The 23,276-nt window shown below is 37.3% G+C and overlaps 1 protein-coding gene across 1 annotated transcript; it reads right to left on the reverse strand.

Annotated features, from left to right (window-relative positions):
• Positions 1–6,997: 6,997 nt before the first annotated feature.
• On the reverse strand, positions 6,998–21,034 carry NTS (neurotensin). Its single transcript, XM_005018398.6, has 5 exons — positions 20,881–21,034; positions 20,290–20,367; positions 16,196–16,257; positions 9,151–9,372; positions 6,998–7,945 (listed from the first exon to the last, which is right to left on the reverse strand). The coding sequence occupies exons 1-5, from the start codon at positions 21,017–21,019 to the stop codon at positions 7,799–7,801; spliced, it is 648 nt and encodes a 215-aa protein (XP_005018455.4). The 5' UTR covers positions 21,020–21,034; the 3' UTR covers positions 6,998–7,798.
• Positions 21,035–23,276: the final 2,242 nt, after the last annotated feature.

The raw sequence follows: 23,276 nt of genomic DNA on the forward strand, positions 1-23,276 counted from the left end.
AGGTCTGAGAATGGAAATGCAGAGAAAATGATAAAAAATACCAAAGAAATAAAATCATGAAAAATGAAATTTATAACATTTAAGTTAACTTAGTCTGGATACATGAACAATTCAGTCTAGCTTTTATTATCGACCTTCTTTGTATTAGAACAGCCTCTTCGTTTCTTAATTGCCCTGAGTATTATATAAGTATTTAACAAAGACATTTCTTAGCCTGTTCAGAGTAATTTCCTTATTTTTCTTCAACAATATTTATTAAATGCAAAGAAGAAAGTGGAACACAGATCATGTTTTGACCCTCTAAACAAAGGTGAATTCTCCTTGAAGCATAATCTTCTCTATGCTAACATTAGATATTAGATTTGTTTGAGTCTGGGTTTGAGCATATCCCAGAAGAAAAATGCTTACTGTTTTGGTTGGAGCCTGTATTGGGTTTACATGGTAATGTTTTGGTAGCTCGGGAGCTGCAGGGGTTGGATTTGGAGGAAGAGCCCAGAAGCTGCCTCATGTCAGATAAGAGTGAGTTCCAGATGGTTTTCAAAATAGACCTGCGACTAGTCAAAGCTGAACCAGTGGACAATGCTGGTCGGGCCTCTGGAAAACACATTTAGAAAAGGGGAGAAAACTGCTGCATAACAACACCTGGGAGAAAGAAGAACAAAAAAAAAAAAAAAAAAAAAAAAAAAAAAAAAAAGAAAAAAACATAGAGACTCTGCAGACACGAAGGTCAGTCCAGGAGGAGAGCAAAAGGTACTCCAAGCACAGAGCAGAAAGCTCCCCTGCAGCTTGTGGAGAGGCCCCTGGTGGAGCAGGCTGTCCCTCTGCAGCCCATGAATCCCACGGATTATTAGCAGAAAGTTCCCCTGCAGCCCATGGAGGAGCCCCTGGTGGAGCAGGTGTATGTGGCCTGGAGGAGGCTGTGGCCTATGGAGAGCCCCCGCAGGAACAGGCCCCAGGCTGGAGCTGCAGCCCCTGGAGAGGAGCCCACACAGGAGCAAGGGATCTGGGGGGAGCTGCCACCTGTGAGGGACCTGTGCTGGAGCAGTTTGCTCCTGACGTATGGACCCCACGGTACAGAGCCATGTTGGAACAGTTTTTGGAAAACATTTGTCTGTGGGAAACCCACGGAGGATCAGTTCAGGAAGGACGGTATCACATGGGAGGGACGCTGGAGCAGGGGAAGAGAGGGAGGAGGAGGAGCAGTATAGATTAAGTGTTATGAAGTGACCACAACCCCCATTCTCCATACCCCTGTGTCACTCAGGAGGAGGAGGTAAAAGAAGGTAGACGGAGGGGAAAGTGTTTTTAGTTTACTTTTGGTTCTCACTACTCTCTACTCTTATTAGTTGGCAATAAATTAATGTTCCCCAAGTTAAGTCTGTTTTGCCCACGAAGGTAATTGATGAGTATTCTCCCTGTCCTTATCTCACCCCATGTGGATTTCCATTGTATTTTCTCCCCCTGTTCTGTTGATGAGGGAGAGTTAGAGAGCGATGATGAGTTAGAGAGTGACTGGGTGGTGTTTAGCTGCCTACTGGTCTTCAACTACAACAGAGCCAGACAGAAGGAATACCCAGGTAATATCTTCCCACATTTTCCCATTAAGACCCTTCTTTGTCTGCGTTTTATTTCCCACTTGCTTGTTTTCTTACAGATCGTTTCAGTAGAAGTGTCTAACAGAGAAATCTAAAAAATCACAAAGGTATCTATCTATCTATCTATCTATAATGTTCATAATTCCCAAAGTCTCCACAGGCAGGATCTTGGAATATTAACTCTCAACTTCACTACACTGAAAAGTTGCCTTTGGTAAGTGGGAAAGTTTGAGGAAAACAGCAGTTAAGTATTCACCAAGGATTTCAGCTTCAAAACCAGTTGCAATCTTAGTACTTTGGTGTCTTCTGCATATTAAAGATAATCATTCAGAAATGTGTGTCATCATTACCTATTTCTGTGGTAAACTGGAAGACTATCAATGTACCTTATTATTATACAGTTACATATCCACATACTCTTTGCTGCAAATTTCAGAATAATCTTAATCATCCTCTCTTCATGACCACATACACATATACCTTTGCTTCTCTTGTTAATATTCTTTTGATTCCTACTTCTTTTTTTTTCTTCACAGAATAAAAGGCATGTTGCCTGTTCCAAACAGCTCTTTATTTAAAAGATCAGTAAATAAGATACTAAAACACAACAACTGCAGTATACAGGTTATACAACTTCCCTAAGGGTTTGGTAGCACTCAAAAATAACCAAGTTATTTAATTCATGCAAGAATAATTAAGTAAATTGTTTCTAATATCTTCTCTGTAACTGAAGTAAAATTGGATATATTTAATCTCCATTTTTTGGAGAAAGATAATTGGTTTTTAGCCATAAGGATTACTCATTTAGTTAACTAAATTATTTTTACTTTCCAATAAAAGGCTTTACAATATTATGTTCTACAACACTTGTCTTTACATTTTTAAAAACATTACTGTTTTGGAAAAAAAATAATGGAGGAACCACACCATTCAGTTCAGACAAAATGATTCCGAAGTCATATTGCTCTATGGACAGCTTCCATTAAGAAAATCATTCACAATACAGTGCTTTGTGTGTGTGTGTGTGCGCACATTTATTTAGGCCTTGAGTTAAATACTTCATGGAAATAAATAATAAATATATTACATTATAAAATATAAGATTATATTATCTGTTATGCGCTTGGATTTTTTTTTAATGATGAATCAGTAAAACCTGCAATAGTTTTGTTGTTGTTGTTATTTGTTTTTTAATCTCCAATCTATCCTCAAGATCAAATTTGCTAGCATAAACGTGACAGCAGTTTTTCATTCACATACTATTAACACTTTGCTAAGCAGCTTAGATACTACATCAGGCTGTTGCCAGGCATTCATAGAAGAAACGTGTAGACTATCCAAGGAGCACCTTACGTAGATGTAAGAGAATCATATCCTACAAAGCACTCCTACAGCTGAATTTCAAGAGTAAAACGGTTAAGAGGATTCTTATTAACTTTTATTTCTCTCAGTTGATCTTAGTGGCTTGAAAACAATGCTAGTTTAATACTGCATTGTATCTTTTGACTCAAAACAGCCTGGTATGCCTGGTATGCTATAAGGTCACAACACTGTGAATATCAGGTGAACAACTGCTATTCCTTCATAATTCAAATGCAATTATCTGTAGTCCTACCTCTTCCCTCTGTAAGATGGGATCTGAGGAGTCTCCTGAGACTCCTCAGGAGTACATGTGCACTCTCATCTACTTGGAAACAGCAAGTCTTAGTTGGGCAATTAGCAGCTTCTGAAGGCTTTATGTTTCTTAATATCTGACCTCTCTCCAAAATCTCCTGAATGCTTCCCATGCTGTTTCCCCATATTGCTACTTCAAAGGAGTCATTAATTTTAGCCAGCTGGAGGTTGCCTGCCAATGAGGTACTTAAAAGTGTCTTAAGGTGCCACCTGCTAGATTCAAGAGATTGGATGAAAAAAATCAAATTTCAGTAGCAATGAGAAAAGGCAATCAAATATGTTTTAGCTCTTATTGTTCTCAAAGCTTAAACACACGATTCAGATGCAACCTGGTAGTGCAGTAAAGGGAGGGCAATAAAAATATTTGGAAATCTATTATTACTTTATTTATATGTTGGGATCCTTTATTCAACTTTGCAGATTTTGCAGCCTCATTCATGGCTTTTTATTTTATTTATTGATTTGTTCAGATTTGCAGTTATTAAAATCTTATTTCCCAGGTTCTTACTGGACATCAATGTCTCCCTCCACTTCCTTTGCTATTTGGATAGCAAGGTACGAGTTCTGCAGGTTTTCTGCAACTGTTGTTTTATGACTGCCTATAGTCAGCCTAATATTTGGGATGTGGAGAACATCAATGATTGGTCTGGAACCCTGGAGAATTTCAGGAGAACCTGCTCCTGGTTGTGCATTTCTACTTTCAAGTACAGTAGTAGTTTGCATCTTCAGTTTGATACTGTACAGTACAAACTGATAACTAATCTTGGGGAAAAGACTAAAGAACAAGACCAAATTATCATGACTGTGATGTTTGTTACTTAAGAGTAGAGTATGATACACAGCTACAATCACACATCATAAAATTAAATCAATTGTCTATTTTCATAAGGAAACTCCAAATTTCATTCACTCTGTTTACAACACAGCCATTGAACTTTTACCTGAAACCTAAAACTAAGCTTAGACTCATGACAGACAGAAAACAACAGATTTTATAATATACCACAAATATGACTCAGGAAAGCTATTTTATCACCACAAATTTAACCTTGAGAAGAGTAACAATTACTTTTAAATGTTGTTTCTTCTAAAGAAGAGCTAAGAAATATATGATTTAGAGATGATAAATTATGTGCTTCTCTATGCTTAACTTTTCTTATTTAGGACATTTTTGAGACTACAGATTGTAGCTATTCGAACGTATGTCATATCAAGTTAAATTTTAGTTAATTTAAATGCTACATTAGAAACAGCTAAGAGGTTTATGCAGTTGGTACACATGACAATATCCAATATCTGAGGAATACAAGAAATAATAAAATTTCTAAATAACTGGTGTAATTATTCATCTATAAACTTCATATAAACATGATTGATGGACTATGTAGGAAAAAATGTTCTCTGTGGAGACAGAGAGCACATATCTCTGTAAAACACACCTGTCCACATCAAGAGGAATTTATTTAAGCCAAGGAGACAATCTGAGTTAATGTCTTCACACCAACATTTTTAAACTTAAATCAATTTTGAGGTATAGTGGGAAAAAAGCTGTCTGAATTTACAAATCTTTGCATATTGTGAGGGTCTCTACTGCCTTGAAGTTCTTTCAGTGCTCATTGTTGCTGCAAATACAGCATGTTCTTCACAGGCAGTGCACAACTAGGGCCAAGGATCCCACTTAAAGAATGGGCTAAATAGAGACAAATGTGCCTGCCTAGTTATTATTATTATTATATTTTTAATGCATGAATCATCTGAAAAGGAGGGTTAAAGGAAGACTGAAATTCCATAGGAGTTAGATTAGCAGGAAACAAGAACAGTTAGAAGTCAAATGAGATTTCAAGAAAATAAGGGGCCCCCAGACATTAAAACATCCTTTTACAGCTCTGTTTATCTGGCTTAATAATGTGTTTTCAGTGTGTTTTCTAACATTTTAATGCTGTTATATTTGCTTTTCACCAGTGAACAACAACCTGAAATACCAGCATTGACTTTACTGACCAGTTATGAATATTGTTTCCTCATTTAGTTAGGACTTCCTTTCACTCTGGATGACATTACTCTGACAGATCCCTGAACACCTCCATCAAATGCTAGGGAACATTTTAACGAGCTACCTCCTGTCACACTATAAGATCTACCTCCTCCAGTGACACACAATAGCTGACCATGTGTGGATTCACACTGTGCTGAAAGTAAATGGGTTATTTTAAGCCATTTTCTGACAGTCAATCTAGATAATCTGTGCCTTGCAAAGAGCGAGCACAGAGTCAGAGTGTAATTTCCACTTGAAGGTAGGGTACTAGTTAAGGGTGGAATCCTTTAACGAACATTGAGATCCTCAAATGAAACACAGGTGTGTGCTTTTTTTCTCTCAGATGACAACCACATAATTATATATTTTTTAAACTCTTACACTCTTAAAATGAATACACAGAGAAAAGTACCATGGCAAGATTTCCTTCCCTTCCCTTCCCTTCCCTTCCCTTCCCTTCCCTTCCCTTCCCTTCCCTTCCCTTCCCTTCCCTTCCCTTCCCTTCCCTTCCCTTCCCTTCCCTTCCCTTTCCCCCCATATATTACTTGCAGTGAATTTTTGAACAAACTCCATCAAACTCCATTCTGCTCTGTTACTTCAGATCAACAGCTAATTTAGAATGTAAGTTATCTATAATAGAACAGAGCCTGTAGGTTTTTGGAAAGAGCAGTGTTTCTCACTTAAGAGCACACTGTGTCTCCAGTTGAATTCTACAATTGTTTCACAAAAACAAACAAACAAATAAAAAGAAATTAATCTACTAGAACCGTATTTAAGTGAAGCTCTTAAACACATTAAGCATTTAAACCATTGAGGCCAAATGTGCTTAATTACTTTGCTCTGTTCAAATTATAATGATTATAGTAATTAGTGCATGCTCAGTTGTATCTTGTGAATGCATGCATTTAATGGCTATTCTATAAACTGGTAACATTTGCAGTGGGAAAAGGAAATAGAAGTAGCTTTAGTGTAGTGAAAATACATTTTACAGTAAAAAGATTAAAAATAAATAAAATTCTTGCCCATGTAACAAAGTTGGTATAACCATTGGTAGCAGTGTATTTTTTCATGCTACTCATCCCTCTATATGTTTAATAGTAATTGTCAGAAAATATGACCTGTGACATGACTTGGTAATTCTCTGTGGGATTTTTGACATTTTTTGGAACATTTTGAAGAAATACCTCAAACAGAAAACAGGTAGGCTTCAAAAGCAATGTCTGTTCCCACTTTTTGTCTCCTGGTCCGAGCATCAAGCCTTCATAGGTCACAAACTCTTTCTCTATTTTAACTGTTGTTGTTTCCCCCAGTTCAAATGGTTTTCTTCCAGACTGGAATCCAGGAGCACTGAGATCCCACATCTGATGTAGGGATTAGACACATGGAGCTCAGTAGTGTGTGAGTTTCAGGTGGTACTTGAGAATTTACCACTTGAAAATACTTTTTTTTTTTTTTTTTTTTTTTTTCCATGATGGGAGCTTCCCATTGGCATTCCAAGACTATCTTCAGCTGCCCAAACTACCTGTTGTTATTGCAGATTTGTAGAGGGAGGGAGCTTTGTAGAGGGAAATAGCTTTCAATAGTAAATGTAAGAAGTTCTAATTTTAATTCCTCTTTTAAATATTTTTTCCCAAATTTCTCATATAACTGGATTAGTATAGTGAATTTTCCAGCAATACCACAGGAGCATGAATCATCTTTTATTTTTTTGTTTTTATTTTTTTCCTAAGCACTCATAAATTAGGTAAACACCATAAATTATTTTACTGATTTAATAAACTTTTTTCCTTATTTAATCAACATTACATGAGATTCTGAAGCATACCTGGCTTTGTTCTCATTAGCATACTTTTTTAAAGTCTCATTAATGCATTTTCTTAAATTATGGCAAGTCAGGAATCAAGAACTTAAATTCACTTACAAGCAGGCTGTTTTAAATATGAATTTTGAAATTGCCATTTAATATTTGACCATATTTGACCATATTTCCTTACTTAGACCTAATCTCTAATAATTTAAATTGGCCAATCTGTAAAATATTGCAGCAGTTCTGAATATTGTATTATATAAAAACTTGAAAGCATATATATGTTTGAGGTGTTCCAAGAACAAGTTTCCATAACACAAAATTGTTGAGATTCTCAGTCAGGTGTATGGACAATATCAATTTCCTTCATGTATGTCAGTGTGCAAAAATAGGAAAAACACTGTATTGTTGGAAATATGTTGAAATTTCAGTAGTGTGCAATACATCATGCTTAGAAACTAGATTTATTTGCAAATGTATTGATCCAATTAATTTCAAGTAGGAAAAAATCACAATCAAGAAATAGCCATTGGAACCAACAACAACAAAAAAAAAGACACAGTTATGTTGTCATCTTGATGATTTTTCATAGTATATTTTCACACAAGTATAATTTTAGATCTAAATAAGATAACCATAACACACAGTTACCTATAAACTAAATACACATTGTTTTCCTCTGCTGCATCAGTAATATGAACTTCTCTTGAGTATGTATGGTCTTCTAGCTTTGTTCACATGTAGTTGCCTCTTCAGAATATAGGGATTTTTTCTTTTCATTATTTCCTTTTCTTGGCTTGAGTTCTCTAGATCATAAGCATCTTGTTGAAGTAACTGTAGGATGTCAGAAAACACAGAATGGTATCAGTGGTTTTTGATAATGAAAATTATCAATTCCTTGAGAGCATTATAAGCCCCAAACTCAGATCTAACCTAGTATCAGGCTACTGATTTGGTGAATCCTATGGAAGTGATATTTAAATTCTGCTGAAACTAACAAATACCCTTTTTTAATTTCACATTAGTGATTAGGAGTTGTGCTTCCCAACCACCACAAAAAGTGATGCAATTGTTATTGCAGGAGCTGTGATTAAGTTACAGGCTATTGCATGTGGTCAATGCTATGGTAGCTCTTTTTCAGCAAACAATGGAGTCCTCAGAAAACTGGTTCTCAGAGACTGCAGACTTTTGTATTGGCCATCCCAGCTGATATGAAACATTGAGAATAAGCAAATATAGAGGTGTGATTCAGCAAGCAAAAGGGCTCAGTCACACTGCCCATGTATCTGTAACATCTGAAGAAACTTGGTTTTGCCGAAAAGTGGGTAGTGATACTACAAAAAATAACTTTTAATGCAATATGTATCAGTGTTAAGTGTTCTTCATGTGACCATTGCACTAAGGTACATATGACAGGTGGACTAAAAACAATCACTATTTAGGATTAGCAATCTTTAGGTGTGGGAGAACAGGAAAGCAGGATTCCCTTGTTTCTGGTTTCCTAGCAATGATAAGTCCAGAGTACCTGGTAAAATTACATGTATACATAGGAATGTGTCCATGTATTTTGAATCCAGTTTGTCTCAGGGCCTTGAAGGGTTTAACAGAAACTCTGCCTACATTTAGTTATGCCTGAATAACTATACAGTTATTTCATGTGTGTTAAGCAGATTTTAATTTTGTGCTCTGGTTCACTGCCACTTGTTTGGTTGGTTCCCTGGAATGGCTATGAAGACTGGAGAAATTATGTAGTTAAGAATACTTCACATATGTGCATGCATCTTTATCCAAAACAGGCATCCAGCTCTTGAAAAACTGTATTAATTCACAACCCTTTCACTAACAGGCATATTAGAGGTATTAGGTATTACAGAATATCATAAAGGTAGGGAAAGTTTAGACAATATAACAGGAGTGATTTAAGCCAAGAACACACAAGGCTTGAAATGCATAGGGTATGGATTTTAAAAGATCACTGTGAAGACAAAGGGACCACAAAAGCGTAATAGGCATTGAAACTTGCATTTGTGACATTTTACCTCCCAATGCTGAAAGGCTCTGCTGTGGCAAACTTTCTGGAGTTGATATACTGTCAGCATTGCTTCCAAGCTGAAGCCATCCAGACCAGCAGGGAACTGTCTTCCTGAAATGAGATCTTCATCTGCCTCTACTGTTTCCCCCACTTGGTTGTTCATGTTGTTGACAAGATTGCAGACATTTAACAGGGTCATTTTCCAGTAAGGAAGTTTTGCTCTGTTAATCTGAAAATACAAATACCCTCTACTTAATGTAACCAAATATACAATTTTTGGTTTGTTTTGAGTAATGTGTGACATTCAAGCATTTTGGTATGAACAAGTTTGTTTGTTTGAAGTCCTTTTCATCTGCCCAACTTTAATACAATAATTAGAGAGTGCAGAAGTTAGGACAACTCCTTTATTAAAAACACAAAGTCTGTTTCCCCACTGCCTTACCCTCAAGGTAGATATATGTGATGTTAAAGTAAACTGCTACCAAACCAGAATGGTAGCATTTCACAGTCATTATACACAGGTGCAAACAAAAACAGGAATATAAATTAATATAATATAAATTCATAGGTGTAAGTCAGGACAATGAGTCAGGACTTCTGGATAAATTCCCAGTGCCAGATTCCAAGCCGAATGCTTGTGGTTAACTAGAAACTCCTCCCCAGTTCAGAACGAATACCAGTCATTTCAAAATTCCCCAAGAAAAGGACGGAGCCCCTGCTTCAAGGCAAGCTGTCTAATGAGGCTGGATCTGATGTTATGGAATTTGTAAGCCCCAGGATTTTTGGATACTCGAGAGTTAGGATGAACATGAGAGATGTGTATAGAAGGTCTAGGAACTTTGTTAAAGGTGGAGCAAAGATGAAATAGAGTTGTGCAAACAAAGTATTCCTGATTTTGTGGCTGGACTGAAAAACTGAGACCAACTGTTTTTGGGTGGTCCGTAATGAACCATTTCAGAGTTGTTACAGAAAGACAAAAATAAACAGAAATTTCACCATGGTTTGTGACAATTTTTGCTTAATCCAATACTTTACATTATTTAGGAGCTATTTATCTTTTAAAACCTTTAAAAACATATAAAAAAAAACATTTTTACTTTCTATTAATATTTTTTTCAAACAACTGTGGTAGTAGTTTTCTTTAGCTTTGATTATCAATGGAAAAAAAAAATAGAGTGAAAAAAATAATGCCTACCTCACTCACTGCTGTTTTCTTTGCCACTTTCTTTCTCACACTATTAATTATTTCTTCCAAATTGTATTTCTCCTGTTGATGGGTATTAGTTTACTACTTACTGAGACTAGTTTCCTTCAACTGGAACTGGTGACATAGCAATCTCCAATCAAAAGCCAAAGAGTAAATTTCTGTTTATTACTGGCAAGGGTTTCCTTGCGGAGTACATTAGAATTACACTGTACTAATGAACTAAAATGTAGTTTCTTTTCCTGGATGTACCAAATTAAATATGGTTATTGCATTAATACAGGCATTGCTTTTTACTAACCAACAGCATTAACTGAGAGTGTGAATGCAGTTCTCACCTAGTTGAACATTTGGTAATCACACAACCTGTTGTTTCTTCAAATCAATTTCCTAACGAAGAGGTATTATATGTAAGATTTGTGCACATTTGCTACTATTTTTTGAGAGAAAAGAAAAATACAGAGAAGTGAACAAGAAACAAGAAAGGCTCTCATCAATAGTATCATTAGTTGAAAGAAATACCCTTTTGTCTTTAATCATTACTTCAGTATATATCTGATATACACATGCATTTCAGAATGACAGTAATTTAGTCCTTTGATACAACTGCTGTGTTCTTAGCTTCCTGACATGGCTCAGAAAACAAGCAGTATTTTGTTCTGAGGATAAGAAGAAAACAAATCCCAAATTTTATTCAGAAGGTTCTGCATTGTTTCAGCTCATCTGCTGTCCCATTCAGGTGCTCCATTCCAGAAATTTGTCTGTTTAATTATTTGAAAAGATGTGGCAGGTTCAAAACAAACTTAACCTCTTTACAGAATGCCTAATTTAATTAACAATAGTTAAATTAGCAAAAAGAGCAAGTGTGCACTGCAATTTCAAAATCTTTGGTCTGTTTTAAAATATTTGTGAAATGCAAAACCATGGAGCTTTTCATACTAAACGAGGTGACTTTTCCAATACAATTCTTTCTCTTGGGTATATGAAAGAAATATGAACTAGTTAAATTGCAATGAAGAATTAAATCTAGGGACAGTGCTATGTGAACAAGTGAGAATTTTAAGTTGAAACCAAGTTCAATGGATGGGACTGAAAAAGAAAAGAAATGAGGAAATGCGTTATGCCTTCTTGAATAATTTTTAATAACTTTTGATCACAAGATTCTATTTTATGTTACCTTGATGCATGTCTTTGTTTAAAGGAATGCTTCCCTCTATTAGTAAAATACTTAAACTGCAGCCTCCATTAGATGCAATTGGTCTTAGCTGCTACTTATGAGGTTAATGGAAAATAGTCTTGCAGTGCTGTCTGCAACCATACTTTATTGGTCAAGAGTCTAATACTCAATAATACCATGCATATATCTCTTCAAAGTATTTTTTTACTTCAGTACACATGCTTCTGACTTACGCTCCTGCAGACTCACACAATAAAGCATTAAGAACATTTTTTTTTTTTTTTAACTGAACATGGAGCTCTCTAGGTCATGTCCACTCACTGAACAAAGCAGCCATGTTACTTTTCTAATACACTCCACTATTACAGCAAGCATTAACAACCACACAGCTTTGTTTTATAGGTTATGGAAAATCTCTGAGGTGGGTATACTGGAGGAAAAGAAAAAAAAAAGGCAAAAATAGTTTTAGATGACTGTAACACAGATGTTCAGGTACACTTCCAGTGTGTGATATATTTTCCACACAGGTCTAAGCAATAGCAACTATAGTTGCTCAAGATATGTTTTGCTATAACACCTCCACGAGAGATCAAAGAACTCGTATCTGTCAAGAAGGAACACATTTTTTGGAAGATTAACTTGAAAAAAATAATCTGGGAGGGATCTGAGAGGCTGCTGGATGAATCAGTATTTAAAAATTATTAATGCTAAAGAATTCATGAAGTGAATATTATATAGACATTTCCATTGTTGAACACGCATCTGAAATATGACTCTGATATATGAGAGTCATATCTCCCACACCTTTTTACATCTTGAGAAGTTGAAAGTGAAGTTAAAATTGATTAAGAAACTGAAATGAGCTTGAGAATATTTTCTTCTTGACAACGGTCTTTTCCTATGAAAAACTACAGAGAATCCCAAGTTATAATACATCTGATATATTTTTCTTTCTGTTTCTGGTTGAATGACAACCCAATACAATTTATTTAATACAACTTATTGTTGCTGTTTTGTAATTAATACCTCCTAAGTGTTAAATAATAATAAAAAAGTTCATTTCTGTTTGTTGTTTGTTTGTTTTAATATTCTTTTCTTTATCTAGTGAAAGGAGGTGAAAAACAGATTCATAACCAAATAAACCTCAAGACACCAAAAATATAGGTAAAAACTTGGACTTCATTTACAGAATTCCTGAAGTATTATAAGGCTGAGAACAGAAGGCTTTTTGTGGTGCTTTTTCATAGAATCATAGGATCATAGACTAGTTTGGATTGGAAGGAACCTTAAACAGCATCTAGTTCCAACCCCTGTTATGGGGTTGGAACCCCCTGGCTTCCATTAGACCAGGTTGCCCAATCTGGCCTTGAACATTTCCAGGGACGAGGCATTCACAGCTTTTTCAGGTAACCTGTTCCAATGCCTCGCCACACTCTGAGTAAAGAATTTCTTCCTTATCTAATCTAAGCCTACCTTCTTTTAGTTTAAAAACATTACCCCTTGTCCTATCACTACATTCCATGACAGAGTCCCTCTCCCGCTTTCCCACTTTTCCCTTTGGGTACTGAAAGGCTGCTATAAAAGAGAAAACTCTTTTCCAGGGAGACCTCATAGCAGCCTTTTTTTTCTGGTATACTTCCTTGTTGTTAGTTTTGTTTCATGAAATCCTCTACATAGAGTAAAGCAGGGATTTTCCTTGTTTTCATCAATGTTAACAGGAGTGTGCAGGTATCTCTCAGCATGCTGCTGAAGTCATGCAAAAGTATCAGTAGTACAAACTGTATTGGCTCAACAGGTCTGCATTGTCTACATGTCTACAGGTGCTTCAAGGGTTCCTCTTCAGAATAGTAGTTGAATTTTGTTCAGTATGTATCAATAGAAATTATAATAAAAATGTTCTCTTTCTTTAAGTAGATAATCAATTGAGTTCCGTTACAGCCAAAGTTCTTCCATGATATACGCCGATGCCTTTAAATGTAATGATTTGTAAGCAGAGTCATGAAGTCAACAACTCCTAGGCAGCTGTAGCCTCATCTGCCTCTGACAAAGGTTAAACTTTCTGGCATATACTGTCAGAAAAGGCATCCAAGAAATGTAAGAAGCTCAGAGGGTCCAAGATTTCAAAAAATTAACGTAAGTGGGGATCACAACATTATATTCTAATGATAAGTTATTCAAAAAAAAGCTTTTCTTCCTTTCTTTTTATTGAAATGATATCATCTCAATCTTGTTTGAGTTAAGGACATTCTTCAAGTAAATGCTGGTTTCATCTGAACGTTTAAGGAGGAGGAATGGAGCTATCTTTTTGATACAATACACAGTCAGCAGGTAATTTCATACCTGTAACACCGCAGGTTGTGTAGTGTTACTAAATCTTGCAAAGGCCTCTTTGGATTTTATCTTAGAAAAGAGATATACATGTATAAAGCATTTTAGGGACTTGTTTGATCCCTTTATCTTCTTTGAGGTGTAACAGCAGAGAAAGACAAACCGTATTAAATTTTGAAGACAGTTCAAAATAAGCATGTATGTATTTCCTTTAAAAAAAAATATTGTAGAGGTATTTAGCATATGGGTGAATGGCCAAAAAGGACAGCAGGCACTGGACAACAGTCTGCAGAATCAAAACCATGTGGTAAAAAGCTTATTTCCATATTTTCGGATAGACTTAATACCATTAGTACCAATACAAGTACCTATTTAGGAAGAACTTTTCTGTGACATACTAGAACTATAAGTACTAATCCACTTTACTGCATTTTTAGATCTGAGTTTTCATAAACAATTCGGGTTTTTTTTAATTTATTTATTGTTATTTTCCCCTCCATGTTAGTGGGGAGAACCACTAAGTCTATTTAAGTTGTCTGAATTTCCCTTGTTGTTGCTAACCAAGTCAGTGTCAAAGATGATTAATACAATTCAGAAGTAATTGCCCTCAACTGGAACTTGATCTCAAGCAAAAACCAAGTCAGTTATCATATATACCATCATAAAATTTGGCTTTCCTATCAGAACCATACCTCTGTTGTAGACTAAAAACTAGCAGAAACCGATAGGAAAAAAAAAAAAAAAAGTCATTTTACTATTGAACGGAATAGTAGTCTATCTCTTGTAGAAGTTTTATAGACATTTTAGTGGTTCTACAATTCCTTACTTTGATGTCAAAGGACATCACGTTAAATGAATTAAAAGATTATTTAAATGGTATAATCTAGAACTAAAATGGTGTCTCTGCCATATGTCTACTGTTTCTGTCTACTTCAGGTGTCACTTGTCTTATATGTTATACATGTATATACCACGAGGAGATCCAATACATGATTTAAAACAACATGCAATAGTGTATAACATACATCTTCATATTATAAAACTGGTGTACTATATTTGGGCATTTTTAGTTACTTGAGATTGTACTGCATGCTGAGAGAGAAGATGGCAGCGAAAGTTAGGATCACAATTCCACTACAACCAGTAACCAAAATACCAACAACTGCAGGGTTTTCTCCCAGGACACATTATGGTTTGGCACACAGAGAAAGAACTATTTTTGTCAGCCTCCTACATTTAAAATTGTCTCTGAAAAATAATCTGCATTAATTCTTTCTTTACCTTAGAGAAGCAAGTGGCAAACAGGTTTATTTGGAATCTACCATGCCAGTAAAGAACGTGGGAACTTAAGAATTTCTAGACCAGATCCGAACAATGTACTTTATAGCCTCATTTCTCATTCTAGCAAGGACTACTGTGAAAAATCTCACACAACCAAATGCAGTAAATACTGTATTGCAGGCAGGCTTTCTCCTTAACATTCGACTAGTCATTAGCTTATGAATCCTTATTTGAAAATTTTAATGAAAGTCTCATTTTATTTTCCACTGAAATCAAGCTGCACTTGAACTTCATGAGAAACAAGAGTTAAATCACTCAACCTTAAGCCTGTAACACTCATTTCAGAGTTTGTTCTTCAGTATGTTGCTGAAGAAATATTAGACATCCGTATTTTTTAAATCATTTGTGGAAAGTAAGAGTGTTGCAAAAGTGCTTGTCTATCAGCTCGTTCAATACATATGTGCAACACTTGCTGCTTCACCTATGTCAGCATGAGCTTGGAACATAACTTTTTTCTATTTGTATTAAATAACATGTACATCACTCAGTCTGGCCGCTTGTCAAGGAAATGTCATTTACCAGATTAATAGTTTCATAGTCATCTCCCTGTGTTCTTGTACTAACACTACGATGAAATTCCTAAACTAAGATCAGCATATGCATTAACAGCTTTTGCTTCATGACTGTCTTAATTTTATATGCATATAGAAAAAAGTTCTGCATAAAAAAATCTCACTTACAGATTTGACTAAAGGTTAATTTAGCTTTCAGCATACATAATCTTATTGGAAACACATTTCCTCTTATAAATTTATGTCTCTACATATAACACACTTCTGACAGTTTAATGAAAGTAACAGTGCTAAAACTGAGGAACATTTTTTGTGTCACATCAACACCTTTAAATTTCCTTTGAACTGAGAAAATCTTGCACCAAAGTGATGTCTAGCACTAAACTTTTAGGTCTAGACCACAGGTTATTACTTTGTGTAAAGACTTCTAGGTTTGTAATGAGAATTCATTTGCTCCATAGCCATCAACTAAAAGAGGAAAAATAATTACCTTTGATGTATACATATTGGTCAATAAATCTGCTTCTAATGCTTTCATTTCCTCTTCTGAATCTGGGAATAAATCAGTAACATATGTTTATTATTTCATTATAAATCAGGACATCTGAATTCAGAAAATTGTATTTAGATATTTCAATTAGTTTTGGAAGAAAATAAAAACTGTAATAGAAGTACAGCAAAGTGATCTAAAGGGACTGTGATGAGTCTTTAGGTAATAGTAACATTATTTTGAAATGGATACTCACGACATTTTAAAGCAGGATCAAGCTTATTGAAATGCAAATGAAGGAATTACTAATGAAAGGATTCATTAATCTCAGTTCACTGGTCAACAACCATTCCATTAAACAGAACTGCTGCTACATCCTCATTCAAAATCAGTATGATTTTCATAATCACTATTTGTCACCTCTTCTAACCTTGGAAGATACTGGATATTTATTTTCAAATAATACTTCCCTAAGTAGCAAATAAGAATTTAGATCAATGACAACTGAGCTACTTGACAAAATTCAGCCTCAATTATTCTTGGTTAAATTAAGAGTATTTTTATTGGTATAAGGGAACTGAGCAAGACAAGCATTTGTGATACAAGCTCTTTTGATAATGCATACTCCAAATGAAAGTATTCTAACCAAAATTATTAGAATTTTCTTTACTAATATAATTGACTTTTAATAGCTCAGTGGAGACTTGATTCGGTCAAGAGAGTAAACACTGCTGTAGAAAAGAGAAAACAGTCAAAAACTTTTCTGCTTTATGCTCTACAGAACCACAACGAAGAACTATTGCCTTGAAAATAAAGCAGCAATCACAGCTCAATTATGAGATATTTACAGAAATCAAGTGAAACAAATTTCCACATGCCTTTTAGGTTCCACAGAATACCAGCAGTCCTAAGCCAAACAATACAATTACATAGATTTAAAACCAAATTACACAGATATTTATTCCATATTAATATAAACCATGCCTCAGTTTTATTAAAACGATACATGTTATCAGCATGTAATACCCTACCATAGAATCTGTGGATAGATTCTACTTAAGCCTGAATTTCAGGGATCATAACCATTATCTTACTACTGTCTACAAAACATAGGACCATAAGAAACATTTTATGCGTGTGTGTGCTTATCTGTGATAGATTTCTGCTAGCACAGGAAGTCAACTATCACAATACTCTTAAAAATCAATCTTGATCAGTCTTAGTAACACGATGACCCACCCCCGACCACATTTCTTCTTTGGGAAGTTCTTCCAAACTATCAAAGGTTATTCACATTCTTCTAATTTTAAGCCTAATTTATTTCTATTTATAATTTTATTCACAGCTCACATATATGCTCCTTCACTATACATGCTGCCTCTCTAATTTTTATCCAACTCGTGTGGGTTTTAAGAATGTTCATAACCCTTCCCTACTTAGATCTTCAAGGTATTTTTATACGGTGACCATCAAACAAATGCAGGGTCACTGTGCCTCTACAATGCCCCTACTTTAGTCTTTCAGACATAAGCCATTCCCCTGGAAACACCACAGACACCTCACTGAAAGGCTATGCTCATAGCCATTACACTGTCTCTGATCTACGTAATAGCCACCTGTCCCCTAAGTCATCAGTGACCCTCCTCTGTGCCTGATATGATCTCAACACAGCACAGCACAAACTAGATCAGGGATCCTACTACTTCACTACCGTAATGTTTTCCAGTTGCTAAAGAAGTATCTTTCAGACACATTTTTGGATTTTTCTTGTCTTTCATGGCTGAAAAGACTTATTATCTTGTAATAAGAGTAAGGTCAGATAGCATGATCAAATCCTATGTGTCCTCACACATTTCCAACAGCCATGGTTCTGTTAAAAGGAGATTGCAATGGAAACTTATTATTTCCTAATCTATTACACTTTGCACAGTAGTACTTCTTCCCATTTTTATTATCCAGGTCATCAAAAACTCCTATGCATTATAACAGTTTTCCTCTGTAGTCATTCTCACGTTCACCTTTGTGTTACTAGCTTAATGCATTCATTCATTCTTTTTGCATTGAAGTTGTTATCAAAACTGTTGAGTAAAACTGGTCAGTAGTACTGCAGCAACTCACTAGCAATTTCTCTCTAGCCTAATACCTTACAGAACAACTTATTGTCATCGTTACCTAATCTTTTAACAGCTTCACCTGTAGCTGAATGTCTTTCTGCTGGAAGCAAAAGATCACCGCAGCTGAATTTCTACTAATGATAGCAGCAGCTCCTGCAAGTGGGTGAACAGTACAGGTGTGACAGCATTATGATTTGTTGTGTGCTGAGTTATATCAGCTGAGAGCAATAAAATAACTTGCATCTGGTCAGCACTCGGGCTTTTAAATGCCATATAGAATAAAAGGGTGTTTCCACACTGTCAAGGGTAGAAGACAGATGCAGAAGTGGAAAGCTGCACTGAATAGATAGGTATCAAACATTTTGACAGAGAAAAGAACTTTAGAGGACATTATTTAAGAGACTGTTGCTAGAGTGAAGAATGAAACAAAGGTTGGAGGAGGAAAAGGGGGTGCACCCAGATAATTCAGGAATGAAAGAGACAGATGAGGAGTAAAAGCATAAAAAGAGCAGATGCTCTGAGAGCAAAGAATAAAAAAATCTCATTACATGTTATTGTCCAAATCTAAGGAAGATCCACACACTTTGTTGTCTTTTTAATGATTCATTTATTATTGATAGGAAATATAGCTTCTATTCATGTATCTACGTTCTATAGAAATAGTTACGTTCTACAGGAAGATATGTTCCCCTGATGGCAGATATTTTCAAAGCGAAATTAAAACTAAAGATCATTTTCTTTGTGACATGGTTGTCCGTATTAGTAAAAATTGATTTGGTCTTCCATGCAAGCTTCTCTATGACATTTCTCTTTTAAATTTAATTTCAGTTTTTCTAGCAAATGAACCATCATGTTAGTTACATATACGACTTCATTTATTTTTGTATGCACCTCTTATAATTTCCACTGAAATCTTTGGCTTTAGTGGGCTTATGAATTCTATACTGCCTCACTGAAAATACTATTAATGCCTTTATTTAAAAAGCTTTAGATATATGGGGAGAAAGTAATAAATATTAAGTCCTGTCACTAAGATCATCAACTCCCTAAAATACACAAAACAATAATGCTTAAGTTGTGTCAAAATACAGATATTAAGTATGTTACATTTTTCTTCTCTGGGGAAATGCAAATTGGTAACTTGCATCCAAAGAGGGGAATTCTGAGTCTTCCTGAACACTGAAGCTCAAAAATAAAGCCATTTGTAAATTTACTCTTTACATTCTGTGGAGTTACAGATGGCAGTCATTTGCAAGTTAGAGTGGATTTTAAAACCTATTCTGCCCCATATCTGTGGCTGTACACCTGTTTTTTTTTTGTTTTGTTTTTTCACAAAAGCAGGGGACCTAAATGGCACAGCTATGTCATTTTCCAAATGAGAAGGCAGTGCATTTTCATATATGGCCCTTTTTTGTGTGTTTCTAAAGTAACTGGTCATGGAAAAGAAATACACTTACATTTAACTTCCTGTTGTGTGATCAGCATCTTTGTGACCAGCAGTTTTTGTCATCATTTTGGTACAGTAACTAGCTTTTTTTTTTTTTCTCCAGAATCTTAAAATTGTACTTCAGCTACTAAAAAGTGACTACAATGGATATGTAGTCATGTTGATTTGGACTATGGGAGATATTAATACATGTTGCAGAAAATACAGTATATATGATAGCTTGGTAATACATGGTATTCAGCAAAAATCAAATGAGGCAGCATAATTAAGTGGACAGTCTACACCAGCGTGTGTTTCTCAATGACTACTCTACACTAACAACCACGGCAGTGATGCTGTGGGGCGCAACATCGTACAGGAAGGGAGAAAGTTAGGAGAGTGACAGAAAATACGATGCTGGCCAGACCCTGTTACCGGGGCAGCTCATGGGTACCTCGTTGCGTCCGATCCCGCTGGAGGGGGCAGGCGCGCCTAGGGGCCGGCTGCTGCCAGGGGCCAGGGAGGCTCCGTGTTCGGGCGCGGCGGGGACTTACCTGAGCAGAGGCTGCAGGAGGCCAAGGCCAGAAGCACCACGCACACCAGCTGGGCTCTCATCCTTGCCGCGCCACTCTCTAGAAAGTAAAGTCCATAAATCCTGGGGAGAGACGGAGAGAGAGACAGACAGACACAGAGAGAGAGCCGCTCCGCGCCCTCGGTAGCGTGCTGGCGTGCGGCCGCAGGCACTAGACAGGGAACCCGGACCCTTCCCCAACTATATAAGCCGCGGGGTGATGTCACGGCGGTGCCGCCATCGCCTCCCTCCTCCTCTTCCTCCTCCTCCTCCTCCTCCTCCTCCTCCTCCTCCTCCCCCTCCTTTCCCCTCTTCCCCCCGGCTCCCGCTGCCCCCTCCCCGCCGCTCCGCGCCCGGCGGCTCTGACGCCAGTGCCCGCTTGACGCACGCGGAGCCCCGCGGGGCGCGCAGCGGGGCGCGCAGCAGCCCCCCCAAGTACCCCCACGCCCCCAGCGCCGCCCGAGCGGGCTTGTCCCGGCTGCGAGCTGTCCCCTGAGCTCGGAAAGCCCCCAGACACATGCATTATGTATATTCATCGTTAATGAAAAGAAAGTTTCCGCGGTTGCTCAGACACCTGCCCGCGCTGGGTGCTGAGCCTCGTGCGGCCGACGTTTGCTGTGCTGTTTTAGCCCTTTTAGCTTTCCCCGAAGCGAGGGCGGGACCCGCACGACCGGCAGGGCAGCGGGCACGGCGGCAGGAAACATGAATTCCATGTGTGCAAAAGACAGAAAGATAACGGGAAAGTCACTTGCTACAGCTTTTTCACAGATGCGCAGGAAATGCGCGTGTCTCGCCCGACACGGCGAGGTTCGCTATCCCTTCTGAAGAGTAAACCGAGAGCTATTATTTCAAGAGAGTAAGCGCTCCTACAAGAAGTTTCTTCTACGGTTTATTTTTGTGCTTGGATTTTGGTTCGTTTTTTCTTCTTGAATTTTACAATACTGGTAAGACATCTGAGAATGTCATGCCGGTATTGTAAAATAGTGGAAAGAAGTACTGTAAAATACTTAACAGTATTGTAAAATACCAGTATTGTAAAATACTGGCAAGACATCTAAGGAGCTGACGGACCCCTAAAGCACGCAGGGGACACAAAGGGCTCCGCGGAAGGCGGTGCGGCCGCGGAGCGCTGGCGGCACTGCCCCGGGAGGGGGCGCCGTGGCAGCGGGCAGCGCCGTGGGGCGCCCGGCGGCTGGCGCCGGGCATCTGTCGCGGGCTGTCCCCCTGCACCTCAGCCGCCCCGCAGCTAAACAAGCAAATCCCCACGGAAATCGCCTGAATTAGGGGGTGGGGCAGGCTAATCTTTAAGGTGTGAGTGTGTAACTGTAAAGCTGAAGATTCGCGTCAGCCTCCATCGTGCTACTGCTTTTAGTGTGACTTTTCTCGAATACAGACAAATGCTCCATCTGTTGAATGCAGATAGTACAATGTGACACACATACCACACATAGCAGAAACACGCTCTGGTAGATTTCTCCTAGAGTGAATGTTCTCCGCACTGCAGAAAGCTTCCTTTAAAATACAAAGAACAGTGATGGTTGCTGCTGTCCTACTCTACCCTTTGTGCCTGCCTCTGCCACTGAAAAGATGCTGCAGAAATAGAAAACCTGCAGAAATTTCAAATCCCTTTTACACGGAACACCTGGTGAGAAAAGTTCAATTAACTGAATTCCTTCTTTCCTGAGTAAACTTTTGCAGCAGAACTAAACTTACATTTGGAGGTTGCTTTATGGTCACATAAATACATACAAAAAATACAGCCGAGTGCATTCTAGTAGTGTTAACTGTTTTAAGAGCCCAGGCTTGCATACTGCTCCGAACACATCTTTCTTCCCTACTAAGATGGGAAAGAGAGGAAATGAGAAAAGGAAAAGGGAAGGGAGGAAGGGAGGAAGGGAGGGAGGGAGGGAGGGAGGAAGGAAGGAAGGAAGGAAGGAAGGAAGGAAGGAAGGAAGGAAGGAAGGAAGGAAGGAAGGAAGGAAGGAAGGAAGGAAGGAAGGAAGGAAGGAAGGAAGGAAGGAAGGAAGGAAGGAAGGAAGGAAGGAAGGAAGGAAGGAAGGAAGGAAGGAAGGAAGGAAGGAAGGAATGCATTTATCATGGTGTATGGGCTATGTTAGTCTGCCAGAATTTCAGCTATAACTCATCTGTGTTAGCACAGAGGTTAGATTAGATGGCCACTCATGCTCCCCTCCAGTCCCATTTTCTGTTATTTCCATGATGTAGAAAGACCAATCTGCAGCTGATTTTACTCTGTGGGTGTTCTGCAGTTCAGAAGCCTCTGTGAATGAGAATCATATTTCATAGATATTTTCTAGTGCCTACTCTCTGTCACAGATTTCTTCAATAGTGTAATTGCCCATATTCTTATGTAACTGGAATTTATAAGAATGACGTTTTATTTTTTTTCCTCAGGAAGAGAGTAATTGCCAGTTTCCCTGCCATTAAAAAATGATGACCACCTAATTGCTTTTATTATTATTGTTATTTATTTTAATCTTGGTATTCTAATATTAGTAATTTCAAGACGATGCACATATAATATGTTTTGGGCCACAACCTTTTTTCATCATTGCTCTGTTTTCACCTGCTTGGTTGTTGTTGGTGGTGTTTGTTTTTTTCCTAAGAAATGTAAAAGCAGAAATTTCACTGTTAAAAATCTTTCTCAACACATTGAATGTTCTCATGTATTATCTTCAAATCCTCTGAATCAGGCACAACTGAGTTCAGACTTTTTTTTTATTATTTTTTTTTTCTCTCAGTAGAACTGAACTGTCCTCTGTTTCCCAGATATTCCCTTACTTACTACATGTTTCCTACATCTGTAGCTTCTTCTAATTCCCTGTTTAGACTTGCATATTAGGATTTTTAACTATTTAAAAAATTAATTCCTTAAATCATCTTGACTTCACCAAGTCATCATTATACCACATTTTCCAACATGAGAAGGATTTCTCTTGTGAATGTGCATCA

Source organism: Anas platyrhynchos, chromosome 1 (assembly GCF_047663525.1).
Source record: "Anas platyrhynchos isolate ZD024472 breed Pekin duck chromosome 1, IASCAAS_PekinDuck_T2T, whole genome shotgun sequence".
NCBI classification, from domain to species: domain Eukaryota; kingdom Metazoa; phylum Chordata; class Aves; order Anseriformes; family Anatidae; genus Anas; species Anas platyrhynchos.